We start from the raw sequence: 13,917 nt of genomic DNA, 5'->3' as shown, positions 1-13,917 counted from the left end.
GATACTGTTTTCTCTACCAGCTTTACTCATCTACAGACCAAATCTGATGCCCATTAGTTTTTTTCTGGAATAGTTCAAGCTCAGTCAGATTGGATGGAGAGATTCTCTGAACCTGAATTTTTAAACCTTGTCACAGACTCTGGATTGGATTTAGGTCTGTGTTGCGACTGGGTATTTAGGCATGTGAATATACTTTAATCCACATTATTACACTGTAGCTCTGGCTGTATGTTCAGGGTTATTGTCTCGGTTCCAATGTTTCACTGGTGCTGGTTCTTACTTAGCACCAGTTCTTTGTGTTTACTGCAAAGCAGACTCTTACCCCTGATCCTGACCCCAAAAAAACACATTGGCACCAGTTTGCTGCGGGAACTGAAGACGCAACTATTTTCATCAGGAGCTTGAAGCAGCGGATTCACATAATTTGGTCATTAGCAGGACTCTGTAGAACTTGAGTTCACGAGGAGGTAATTCAGTCCTTTGATCCAGGTGTGTTGGACTTGGGACACATCAAAATGTTGGACTGGTGATTGACACCCCTGCTGTAGAGAATGAAATATAATTCTTCCACTAATTTCCTCTAAGAAACATCTGAGGCCCTCACAGAACATCTGTATTTATACCTAGACACAGGTTGCCTCCATTTACTAATTAGGTGACTTCTGAAGCCCCTTGCTAGCTAACAATCAAACTTCATTAGCAAACAAAAAAATAAATAAAAAAACATTGCAAGCTCTACTTTGTGTTGATCTATGGCATTAAATACATTGAAGTGTTTGGTTTTAATGTGCCAACATGTGAAGTTCAACAGGTATGAATGCTTCTGCAAAGCAGTGTAACCGATTTAATCCACAACTCTCTTACTGTGACTGCTGAACTTGTTCAGATAAAGAAAACAATCATTCACAGTGAACTAGCTTACATGCTTCTATAAGAGGAAGATCTGAATGAAAACAGTCAAAGAAATCCTGGATCATTTGTCAGACCAGGCTTTTTTCCTTGATACTATAATAATTTCCTCATGTATGGAAAACATCAATTTTTCTGCATTCAGTTTTATGTGAATGCATCCTAAAAATAGACAGACAATTGCAACATTATTTGCTTTGGTTGTAAATCAATCTTAGCTTTGAAATATGACCCCATCAGCAACAATTGTTCTATTTACATGCATCTTCTATGTTTTATTGACGTCGTTCAAGCTTTTCTTTGATAATTTCTTTATGTTCAAGGATGAGGAGATAACCAAAGAAGAGATTGACCTTCTGAGTGATGCCTGCTCTAAACTCAAGGAGCAGAAGAAACTGCTTACTCTGGAGAAAGAGGAACTTGAGGAGTTGAAGGATGATGTCCAGGAGTACAACGAGGTGCTTTTAGATTCAGACTTGATTCACATTCACCTCATCTGTTTCATGATATTTTACAATATAAAAAAATGAGACGCTAATATTCTTGGCTATATGTAAATGAACGGGATTGCTTTATGCTTTGATAGCTGTGCCTCATTTGTGTGTCTGTGTGCTCTCCAGGATCTGGAGGAGATAAAAAAGGAGTTTTCTAAGACCGGTCAAGAGAAGGCCTTAGAAGAATCGAAGGCCAGCAAGCGCCTGTCAAAGAGAGTCACCCGCATGATCGGTCGCATCGATAAAATCATTGTGGAGCTGGAGAACGACAAAATCATCCTGGACGGACAGGTGGACAGTGGAGCCACTCCGCCTGTTGGGTAAGAGTTGCATTTGTTGCTTTAATAAACCACCCAGTGCGCAGAGCTCTGGCTTGGAAAGTTACTGCCCATCCATTTTATTCTACCCATTTAATTCTCAAAGTTAAAGTGACAAAGCACTGTTAAAAAAGTGTTTACTTTGTCTGACAGAAACTTCTATGTAAAACATTTTTGTTATAGTTTTATATGTTTTCCCATTCATTTTAGTTTTAATTGATTTTTGATCTTTGTAACAATCACTGTCATAATGATTAATAATCATTAATAAATCATCATCCTCCACATAAGGTGCATTTCGACTGCGGGGAACTTTCCAGGACCCTTGGTAGTTCTCAGGGGCCATTCATTTACCCCCGTTGTTTCCACTACAAGAACCAGACCCAGATCAGAGTACCAGGGTAGAAATCTACCCCAGGAAAGAGAAGAGCTAGAGACATGTTTGGACCAAAGAACTACACTCTCCACCTTAACTATGGGGTGGAGGCTGCTAAACATTTGCTACAAGCTGAATATTCCCAGCATTGTGTTTCCGCTGTGGTTCATATTTTCTGTTAACTTCATACAACAGGAGTAATTAGCATTTTGTTTACAAACACAAGATTCAAACCCAGTCACTCATGTATAAAAACAGCCTTTTTACAGTCAATGCACTCAAATATGTCATTAGAATTACCTAACCTTATTGGAAATATCGGAAAAATCAATTAAAGGGGACCTATTATGCAAAATTCACTTTTTCAGATAACAGAGATTTGTGGCTTCATTTTATTTTTGAGGGCGATGTTCCAGTTTCAGACCCGGAGTTCTAGACCCCTTATGTTTTTGCAACAATGCCACCTGCTGGATGACTGCAACTGCATTTGCATAGTCAAAATACCACTTTTTGTCAAAATTTACACCTCAGACTCATTTAGAAGTTGAAATAAAAATGTGACATTTTACTTAACACAAATAAATATAAAGAATTTCCTTTTGGGTATCAATAGGCTACTTTTGATTTCAATTTAGCCTGAGGTCTTTTTCAGCAACAGCTATTAAAGCTAATTAAAGCACTAATTTTAATAGTTTAGAGATTTAGTGCACCACGATACCAAACAGTTTGAAAGTTTATAACATTAAACTACTAAATAGTCATAATGGATTAAAGGATTGTTCAATATAAATGCTTTTGCTTACACCGAAAAATGTATTACGTAATAATGTATACATAAAAGCATTCACAAGTCCTTCAGCTGATAGCAGGAAAGTCTGGTGGCTTTGAGTTCTCCAGCCTTTATGTCTGCTCTTTCTGCAGTCAGTCATCATGGGAAATGTTAACTCTGTGCCCAACAAGAGTGATAAGGAGATATAGGTGAAGACAGTCTCCACAATCATAATTCAAATTCATACATGTATACACATCTATTACATGTAGTCACAGCCACTACCAAAGTACTATGTGAAGTTTTCTATGATGTGAATGCCAAGATACACACTAACAATCCTGATGAATTTTGTATTATAACAACATCATGACTTCACGCAAATTCAAACATGACTTCAGACATGTGTCCCTGATGGATTCAGAGGGATGTAGTGGAGAGATGGAGCAATCTCAGGTCATCTGCTTCATAGCACCTTGATGGATCAGAACATAGTGGTGGACGGCTCCTCCCTGTTCAATGCAGATACTTCATACCTGCAGCCAACAGGCTTCCTTCTTATCCTTATCATTTTTTATCCTTGTTAAAAGTAAAATGTAAATGAAAATATGCAAATTATATCATCCCACAGCAGGTACATCTGGAGAGAGAGACAGAAAACATATCTACCACAAAGCTGAAAACCAAAACACTTTTCCTTAACATCTAAATAGTTAGTCTATACTTAAACATTCTTGAGAACATCTAATTCTGTATTATACTGACATTAACAACGTTACCTACCTTTTAAACAGTGCCCCTTCTCTCATCATTTGCCCATCAATTTTGCAGCAAACTTCCTCCACTTCACTGAAAAGGTGAAATTAATACATACAGGGATAGCAGAAGCAGCCATTATACTCGGAAATTCTTAAATTTCTCCTCTTGCCTTTGTTCATAAACTGTCCCAGAAAGAAATTCTTGCTCTTCCTCCTGCCATTCAACATTTGTCAGAGCGAATAATCCGTATATGATGGCCTAGAGACGAACAAAAACACGAGCAAATAAAATGTATTTCTTTATACTGTTATAGCAACGCAAAACTAGAGCAGTTATTGTTAATCATAGTATAAAGCTATGAAAGTATGAGATCCATTATATGCAGCACAACAGAAAACAAGGTTAGGTTCACCTCGGGGAGGAGAACCACACAGATGAACTGCACTTCATCTTTATATTCTACTTGTGCTGGAGATCTTTGCAGCAATGCCCTCAGATAAGCAGAGGATGTCTTGTTCTTCATCAGTGTAGACAGGCACCGGAGTTGAGGGCTTTTCTGTTAACCACTTGGATGGTTTCCCATTGAGCACTCTCTAAGGCAAGAGTTGAGAAATTTATTATTTTGTGTGTTATGTTGTAAGAGCAAATAAAATACTGTTGACAGTTGTATCAAATCAATAAACATGTTAGATAAAAATAGATTAAATGTGCTGTATCCAATTTTCCAATCCAACTCAATTTAAGGACCAAATGCTGTTCAGCTCCCTGTGCGACGACCCGATCCACACCGGTGAATGGTATATTCGTCAACTTAAGTACACAGAATTAAGTATTACGTTTTTTTCAAAGTATTACAAGATGTCATTTATAAACACAAAAGCTGAATAAAAAAATACCAGCAACCCCTTTACCTACAAATACATAGGTGAATGTTTTTGAAACTTACCTTCATGAGAAACAGCCCTGGCTGAAATGCTGGATTACATGTTTCCTACACTTACTCAGTGTTTTTGAAAACTTTGTGTGTCTGATAACAGAAGAACCTAAAGGCTATGGCAAAGCATAGATACTGTGAAATTTACTGGAATGCTTCCTCCTTAAGCTGTCTTGAGTAAATGTTTTTTAAGAATTTAAACCAGTAATGTTTGAGTATTTTACAGCATTTATTTTTCAAGTTACAACATTAAACAACCACCACACCTCAAGAATGATTCCAGGTTTTATCTAATATGGCACTGTTAGGTATTAATTAGTCAACTCAGAGGAAGGACACAGAGTCTCTGTTATCTTTCTGCAGGAAGAGGTAGCTAACACTCTGCAGTGCAACTACGAAGTGTTAACACCCCTCTCTCTTTATTTATAGTTCAGACAGTTAGAGTGTGTGTATGTGTGTGTGTGTGTGTGTGTGTGTGGGTGTGAGAAGAGGCTGGTTTTAGAAGATAGCAGAACAGGGTACGATTCAGCCGCTCACATGTGCAGCTCAGAATGTACAAGGTCTTATGAGTGATAAACACAACATACAAGTTTTCACACCCAACAGGCATCTATCTGCCGCTGTGAGTGTCTGGGTGTTTAATGCTCCCCTAGAATACAGTGGAGTGGCTGTGATCATTCCTGCATGAATTACTAAGTTTGAAGTTTGTGTTTGTGAACAATAAGTATTTACTCTATAAAGGTCAAGGGCCATAATTCACATAAAAAACCTGTTTTCACAACCCATAGTTGAAAAGCACCTTTTGATGTAAGTACATTTCCTGTAAAATGGTGGTGGAGATGGCAAAATATAAATCAATTAATTAATACAGTTTGCTGACAAAACACCAAATCCAGTCCCTAATTGATTTTAAATTTTACAGATTATTCCTTACTAAATATAGCGATGCTGCAAGGTAAGCTGAACGGTGTTAAACCATTACTGCTTGTCAGACTCTGATGTTGCATCACGGTTTTTCACATGCTGAAACAGTTGTGCAGAGAATCGATCTTTGATCCTGTTCTTAACTTCAGAACCAGACCAGAAGATTGCTGTGTTTGGAATTGGCTTAACAGTACCGGTCTGTTGGTTAAATCATTCAAATCAAATCAAATCAAATACAAAAATGTCAAACTTACTGCTTGATTTGTAATGTTTAGACTCATTGTTTTTCAAAAGTGTTTGTCCAAAAGCATGAAGGCTTCTGCATATTGTAGCATCTTATGCAGTGTTTCATCCTATGCTTAAAGTTGCCCTATGCTAATATGCTACTGAAACCGTTAAAGCAGCACATAAGACCATGTTCTGCAGTTTATTTCAGCATGGATTCACTTACTTACCAAATCTGCTGGCTTTATCAACAAATCTATTAATGGATTGGATTGGTGTGGTCTGGGAGACCTGAATGAATGCAGCCTGTTGATTTCGGACCTCTCCACCACATTTTACACCCTGTCAATGGCGGTAACCGTTTCCTGTATGCAGTCTGTTCTACACCTTCAGGGAGAACCTGATTGGCATCGACGAGCTCATCAACGTCATGCGGCAGATCCAGAACATTCCAGAGGACAAGCTGCAGAGGATGGCAGAAGCCCTGGATGACAACAAAGATGGAAAGATCGACATTGACGACGTCATTAAAGTAACTTCAACACTACATCTTTCTTTAATGCGGCATACTGTGCCTTGCAAAAGTATTCACACCCCATCTAACCTTTTCTAATTCTGTCACGATACAACCACAAATTCCATTGTATAGTACTGGGATTTTATGTGACAGACCAACACAAACTAGTAACTAATGTGGAAGGAAAATGATAAATGGGTTTCAGTTTTTTAAACAGAAAACAATGTTTTGTATCCATTTGTGTTCACCCCCTTTACTCTAGACCCCTAAATAAAATCCAGTGCCTAAAAATAGAGTACAGTTCTGTGTAGTTTAGGCGAATTCCTATTTCACTTCTTGCTTATCCCCATAAACTATCTGTTTCTAAGGGGTAGGGTGTCACAGTTGCTTTTGAGGAGTAGGGCAAGCGCCAAGGGACATGGTCTTGTAACCCTTAAAAAGGGAGATTTTTTTGGGTAGCAGCTATGCTTATAAATAGTTGAAAATATAAACATATGGTACAATGACCTCTATAATATGTAATTTAAAGTTTTCTGATGCATATTATGTTTTATAGTAAATATCAAAAAATTGAAGAGATCAAATATTTCTTTGTTTAAAATATGTTTTCAATATTAACACATAGTTTATGATGTATTAATGTTTACTTTTTAAAAAAGCTTAAAAGAGAGAAAAATATCATGGCAATAGTTTAATAAAGAGTAATATTTCTCTAAAATGTAACGTCATTATATGTAACATTATAGCAGAGGTTTATGTCAGTGACAACTGTTTATGCTGCTTCAATTCAAATTCAATTCAATTCAAAAATACTTTATTAATCCCAAAGGAAAATTAAATGTTATAGCTCATATTATGAAGGTTTCCTCAAAGAGCCGTTGTAGATGCTGATGGCTGTGGGCAGGAAGGATCTCCTGTAGCGCTCCGTCTTACAGCAGATCTGAAGAAGCCTCTGACTGAAGACACTCTGTTGTTGTAGGACAGTCTCATGAAGATGTTCAGGGTTCTCGATAATATTCATCTTTTTATAAAAAAGAACATTCTTTGTACCCAGTGTCCCATTTCTTTGTGGATTATGGAAAAACATCCTGAATTAAGGGCCATGGTTGCTCTGGCGGAGAATCTGTTGATAGGACAACTATTAATAGTGTACTAAACAAGAAGAATAAACTCTCCTGTAAGAATACAATGTAGGCAATGGAAGAAAGTGCAGCGTTCACAGTAATCCGAACATGAGCGTTTTGGCTTACATGCAAAACAGTCCAAAAACGAATGCTGCACATCATCTGCACTGTGAAACTTGGTGGAGAGAACATCATCATGTGGGGGAAGCTTCATTTATTTCAGTAACTCGATTCGCCACAAAAAAAACACATTAAATAGATTAATTACAGACAGAATTAAGTTTTTAGCTTTTATATTTGTTAATTATGATGGTTTTCTGCTAAAAACACCACAGTTTAGATTAGAATATTATATCAGACCAATACAAAACATTTTTAATACAGAAATGTGGGCTTAATGAAAAATATGTTTAATACCTGCTTAAAGGTATTAAACATATACTGTAACTTTATCTCCTTCGTGGCCCTTTGTGATATCTCCAGTTTGTTTATTGCATGGTATGAAGATAAGTCTGATTTGCAGCATTGGAACTCTAAACCTTTTTCAGTTTACCTTTTTTAAATGAAAAACATATACTTCCGGCACCGTGTGTGTTTTAGTTCTTGAAGAGCCTCTGTTTGTCTAATTGATGTTCTTCTGGGCCATGTTTTGTTCAGGTGGTGGAACTGATTGACAAAGAGGACATCGACATCTCTACTTCGCAGGTGGCGGACATCATGGTCATGCTGCAGAAGGAAGAGAGGCTGATGGAGAAGGAGAAGGCCAAAGAGAAAGCTGAAAAGGAGCAGGCAGCCAAACTCAACAGCTAACTCGTCCTCCCTCAAAGGCACAGAGAGCAATTGTAAAAAGGCCATAGAGTAGTTTAATCTGGTACCGGTTTTCAGAATCATTCAGACAAGTCAAGGGAGAATTACAAGGTAACAGCTGCCTTGTGAAAATAACTGGTAAATGGAAAATATCAAAAAGAAGGCCCACATTTTAATGTACAGAATGAATTTGAAGCGGAATTATTATATAAAACTCTTTGGAGTGATCCTATGTGTTATGTGGATACTTGAGTTTGTGTATTTTTATCTAATTTATTGCTACAGGGAACACAGTGACATGGAACCATGGTTGCTTTACAAACTGAAAGCTTTAAGGAGAAATTTGATCAAAAATCTGTTTTTGAAATTGTTTTATGGGTTGTGGTATTTTAGGTTTCGGTTGAAACAGCTTGCCTTCTCATTTCTGTCATGTCACCTCGACAGCATTTCTGGGCTTTCACAGTAAATATTATAATCATTATTGTCATCCCTCTAAGTTTTTTCCTCTTTATGTTAACACACCATCCTCTAATATCATATGGGTCCTTCCTTTATTCTTAGTTGTATTTGTTCTGGTTTCATTGGTATCGCCCACTAAATCTGTAACCGCCTGCTACCAGAGAAAATATTAGACACAAATTATTATAAGTTTAAAACTAGTATCAAGATTACATTTTAAAAGTGCTTCAGATTAGTTTGTTCTGGAAATAAAGCTTATTTAGGTTCATTCTATTTAAAATGGAGCTATACTACACATAGTAGTGTTTGGGTTGTCTGGAAACATATCACTTACTAGATTTAATAAAACTTACAATGGCACACTTAAATATGCTGCAACATTTATACCTCTGAAGCAGCTCTAACTTGCTGCGGAATGAACATGGATTCTTCAGGAGTCTCTTCAGGGGTGTAATTGTGACATGGCCATGTTGGTCCTTTACATGCTTTGTTGGGTCTAGGCATGGGCCAGTTACCCTTAATCAAGGTATTCCAATGTCTCTGTGTCCTTTGGTGTAAAGCCCTGTTGATGAGATACTAGAGAGTGCCAGAGTGACTGGAGTTTTCTCCAGCTGTATGGAGCATAGAGGAATTCAGCAATGCCACTCACCCACCTATTGCTACGTACTGCCGACCAGATGGTTGAAAGAAGGCAACTAAACCTTTCCCTAACTTAAAAGAAAGGTAAATTGGACTGTTTGAAAATATTTACAGTTGCAAAAATCATGGACAGGTGTCAGTTAAAAGACACACTTCCAATTGTAGCTGCTATCTATAATTAGCACACTATAAACAGCTGACAGCAGGCTGGCTACCCGAGCAGATAGCCTGACTAATTGGCCAACTAATATCAGTTTATTAAAGATGTGTTACTCTATAAATGGCAAAAATAAGCTTGTCTCCTCAAAAATTCTTCTATATTTTTGCCTAACTTTATTTATCAACATGGCACTAAATGAATGTTAACTAACTGTAATAATCAATATATCATTTCAGCAGTTGGAACATTAAATGATCTTTGTTTTGATGAAACCAATTTCATCATGTTTAACATTTTTGTTTTAGATTTGGTTGTAAATTCTGTGAAAAGGAATGTTTTTACTCAGTGCTATCACACTGTGAAAATGTCATACTGGGCCATGCCTTGTTGTCTCCCTTTAGCTGTTTCAGGGCAACTTTTGTTGCTCGACATGTTCTGCTGCTAGAGGAGGCCGTCATGTCGAGAAGCAGGATTTTTCTTCAAAGCAATACCCATACGAGTGCCACCACTTAATGTTTGCAAGCAAAGCGCAGCTCTGCAGCAGCATGATCGGTAGTTGTGGCTGATTTTTGCATGCGCTCTTACCTCCTTGTAAAGTGCCCAAGTTACGCTGTAGTATTCAATACAACAAATTCTAGTTGCTGCTTAAACAAAGAAACCTAGACAAATTGATGTGTATAAAGTAACGATCGCATTTAGTGCAGAAACACTAAATGCACCACTAACCAAATATTTGTCCTACATGGTCTTGTAAAGCAGTGGAAAAGTGGAAGGTTGTTTAGGTAGAGGGTCAACTTGAAGCTTGAATGCTTTGTACTTTGGTCTGTATAAGTTCTGTTAGTATTCTGGTAGAACCGGCCTTTAAAGGATCAGTACAAAGTGGCCTTCTCTTGACACATGTGCTACTAGGGTTCATGTGCTGTTTGTACCGTATATTTATTTATTTTTGTTTCGGATTTTTAAGGAAATTACAGGAGTTTTTTGGTTATGATTATTCTGAAAATGAGAGTAGATCAGACTGTTTTAAGGTAAATTAATTTTTGCACTGCAGCTATGAATGTGTTTTGGTTGTAAGCAGTGATTTTTAAGGAAGAATTCTAATTTCATGTACAGTGCCTCGCAAAAGTATTTAAACCCCTTGAGTTGTTCCACATTTTGTCCAACCTTACATCAGGAGGCTGATTGTGTCTTTTCAAAATAGCTCAAGCTCATTCAGATTGGATGGAGAGTCTATGAACAGCAGTTTTCAAGTCTTGCTATAGAGTATTATTGGGATTTATGTCTGCACTTTGACTAGGCCATTCTAACAGGAATAAGATTTCAGAGAAACCATTTCATTTAAAGGCTGCACGGTGGCGCAGTTGGTAGCACTGTTGCCTTGCAGCAAGAAGGTCCTGGGTTCAATTCCCGACCAGGGGTCTTTCTGCATGGAGTTTGCATGTACTCCCCGTGCATGCGTGGGTTCTCACCGGGTACTCCGGCTTCCTCCCACAGTCCAAAGACATGCCTGTTAGGTTAATTGGTAACTCTAAATTGCCCTTAGGTGTATGAATGCGTGTGTGTGTGGTTGTTTGTGTGTTGCCCTGCGATGGACTGGCGACCTGTCCGGGGTGTACCCTGCCTCTCGCCCATAGACTGCTGGAGATAGGCACCAGCTCCCCTGCGACCCACTATGGAATAAGCGGTAGAAAATGACTGACTGACTGACATTTCATTTAAAGCCTTGCTTCATGTTTAGAGTCCATATCCTGCTGGAAGGTGAACCTCCTCCCCTATCTTAAGTCTTTTGTACACTGTAAAAGATGTTCTTCTAGGACTGCCCTGTGTTTATTTCCTTCCTTCTTTCTATTAGCTCTCACCAGTTTCCATGTTGCTGAAGAAAGCTATTCCCACAGCATAATTGTGCTGCCACTGTTTCACAGTGGGGATGATGTCTTCAAGGTGTTCCATTTTTGTCTCATTTTCAGATGACTGATAAAACGGTGCTCTGCGAGACGTTCAGATCTTGGGATATTTTTCTATCCCTCATCTGTCTGCTGTGTTCCTTGCTCTTCCTCTAGATATCTATTACATAAAATCCAATAGAAAACATGAATGTTTGAGACTGTAAGAGGTCAGAATGTGGAAAAGTTCAAGAATCCTTCAGCAAAGTACGGTAAATGAAATGTCTAATACAGCAGCAGGTGAAATACGTCCATCTTGTTTTACAAACTGTAACAAATGTTTAGCTATTTTGCTAGGGTAGTTTAGTTACTTGAATATAATATTTTTACAATATACTAAGTGTAGTTTTCACTCAGAATGTAGCAGCACTTATTTTAACTCAAGTAGTTTTTGACCAAGATTTTTCCATGTCTGCATATTATCATTCTTAAAGTTTCACTTCATCAGTTTAAATGAAAACAACTGATGCTCAGAAACGCTCCCAAACCTGATGGTTTTCTGAATGCCGCTGCTGTGTGACCTTTCTGCCACGGTAAAGATTTTAGCCTCTGCTGAGGTGAACTAATATTGGATCGTTTGTGCTCACTGCCAACTCTCTGGTGTTCCTCCTTGGGATTCCTCGGCAGTATCCAGTAAAAACGTCCAGTGTAACCAGACATGGCAAAGTAGTACTTAAGATGACACAGAGTGGGTTATGCTCCTTTTAATCCATTTCCGGAATCTGTTGTCATCTTTGTGATGTTTAAGAGCTCGTTCATCCTCCGTCAGGTGTCGTCCCTGTTTAGACAGTCCTGCCTCACAGAGTGAGGGCTAAGCTTTGCCTGGGACCAGTCACAAGAATAAACACTCGCCCCATATGTGGGCAAAGGCCAGTTCTGTTGGTGGATTGTTTAGGTTTCAGATGCTCGGCGGGGACATGGCTTGTTCTCTGCATCATCAATCAGCAGCCAATGTAAATGTGTCCTCTGTTTTATTAACGGCACTCGGCTGATGTAGGTATGATGAAGGTAAGAAAATTATGAAAATGTAAGAATTGTGTTCAGCTGCCATGTTTGAGCTGTTAGGAAGAAGTTTGATTCTGCAGCGTTTGCTGAAAGGCAGTTATTGAATAAAAAGTACTTACCAACAAGCTAAGGAAGTGTTAGGGTTTTAAATTTGCATTTAGACAACGGAAACAATATCAAATTCTCAAAACTAGGAAGCTAAAGCCTTAGAAATGTCATATTCCTGTTATATATGTTGTCAGCCAGTCACAAGTAAAACTGTGTGGCCAAATTCAGGTTTTGTAAATCTTTGACTTGCTAATACCAATGTTGCACAATTCTGATTCCTAAATTAGTTAAATTTGAGTCGTCTTCCTGCAGTCACAGCATCCACACAGAAGAGTGTCCCTCTCAGCACAGCCTGGTAGCGTTTTTAGGGTGTGTTTATTGATTAAAACTCAAAAAGATTGTGTTTTTGTTTTCTGCTTACCAGCTATTTCTTTGTGCATTTCTATTGTATATTGATCCACATTGTGATGGTAGGTACCTTTAGTAGCATTTTATGTACCAATATGTTTATTATGAGGAAGTGATTGTTGCTGCAAAGTCATGAGAACCTATTTAACCAAGTACATGAGCAGTCTTTCTGTACACAGTTTGGAAGACTCCCCAGACATTTTGTGGCTGACAAGCAAAACAAAACCTCAAAACTAAGCTGTTTACTGGTGTTTATTTTAAGTTTTTGCAGGAAAAAAAGTTGTTTCACTGTTCACCATTGGCACCTTTTGAAATACAGTTTTTATTTATGCTTGGGTCCACATAAGCTGCAGCTATTGAGACTGACTGTCCCCTGCAAATAACTACCACCGTGGAAATGTGCTGTTCAGCTCGGTTGCTTTGTATGAAATGATCCTCTCAGGATGTACATTTTCAATCTGGTGTAGACGAAGCATCAGTGTTGTGGAGATTGAATCTAATATGGAAACCGTCTTTTAAGATTCCGGCTAAGTTTGACAGACTGAGTTGTGGACGAAACAGTAGGTCATTTTAATGATATTTCAAATATTTTTCACCCTTTCAGTGCAGAACAAAAGGCATTAATCTAGGAAAACATTAACAGAGCAAAAACCTGAACAAGCAAAAGTTTATTGGACACAGAAAAAAACTGCATATGCAGATATTCCTACTGGCCCTCTTCCGTCCTTTAGATCGGCTGTTCTTAATTTTCTCATTAGATTAGGCTCTGTCTGAATTTGAGGAAACATTTTAAAAATTAGCCTGGGTATTTTTAAGAGTTGCAGGACCTCTGCGTCCTTAAATGAAAATAAAACTCAATGAATTAAATGAGACTGAAATCAGGAAGATGTTACTCGCCATGGAAACTGAGACTACAGTAGCAGTGTGATACCAGATTACCGTACATTCAGAGAGCTGCTGCTGATGCAGTTGATCCTATATGTTTAAATGTTTAATGAAATGTTCTTGATTTAATGTAGAGGCTTTATAAAATTAGGACTTGATATAACAGCCTACTTTTTAAATCTTTTGAATCTCATATATCTAACAAGCATCATTTA

At 38.0% G+C, this 13,917-nt stretch overlaps 1 protein-coding gene across 5 annotated transcripts in view; it reads left to right on the top strand.

Annotated features, from left to right (window-relative positions):
- The window catches only part of letm1 (leucine zipper-EF-hand containing transmembrane protein 1), a 30,266-nt gene extending 21,630 nt beyond the window's left edge, over positions 1-8,636 (top strand). The window contains exons 11-15 of one of the 5 annotated variants that reach the window (XM_047345425.1): positions 1,233-1,367; positions 1,530-1,723; positions 5,481-5,513; positions 6,101-6,239; positions 8,006-8,636. In XM_047345425.1, coding sequence (XP_047201381.1) covers positions 1,233-1,367; positions 1,530-1,723; positions 5,481-5,513; positions 6,101-6,239; positions 8,006-8,158 — 654 coding nt within the window. In that variant the 3' untranslated portion in view covers positions 8,159-8,636. Of the gene's footprint in view, positions 1-1,232; positions 1,368-1,529; positions 1,724-5,480; positions 5,514-5,631; positions 6,062-6,082; positions 6,240-8,005 lie in introns of those variants that run through there. The other 4 variants (XM_047345424.1, XM_047345426.1, XM_047345427.1 and 1 more) reach the window with 4 other exon arrangements.
- Positions 8,637-13,917: the final 5,281 nt, after the last annotated feature.

The sequence above is a fragment of the Girardinichthys multiradiatus genome, chromosome 19, assembly GCF_021462225.1.
Source record: "Girardinichthys multiradiatus isolate DD_20200921_A chromosome 19, DD_fGirMul_XY1, whole genome shotgun sequence".
Lineage (NCBI taxonomy): Eukaryota > Metazoa > Chordata > Actinopteri > Cyprinodontiformes > Goodeidae > Girardinichthys > Girardinichthys multiradiatus.
This window is presented reverse-complemented; position numbering and strand designations above follow the sequence as displayed.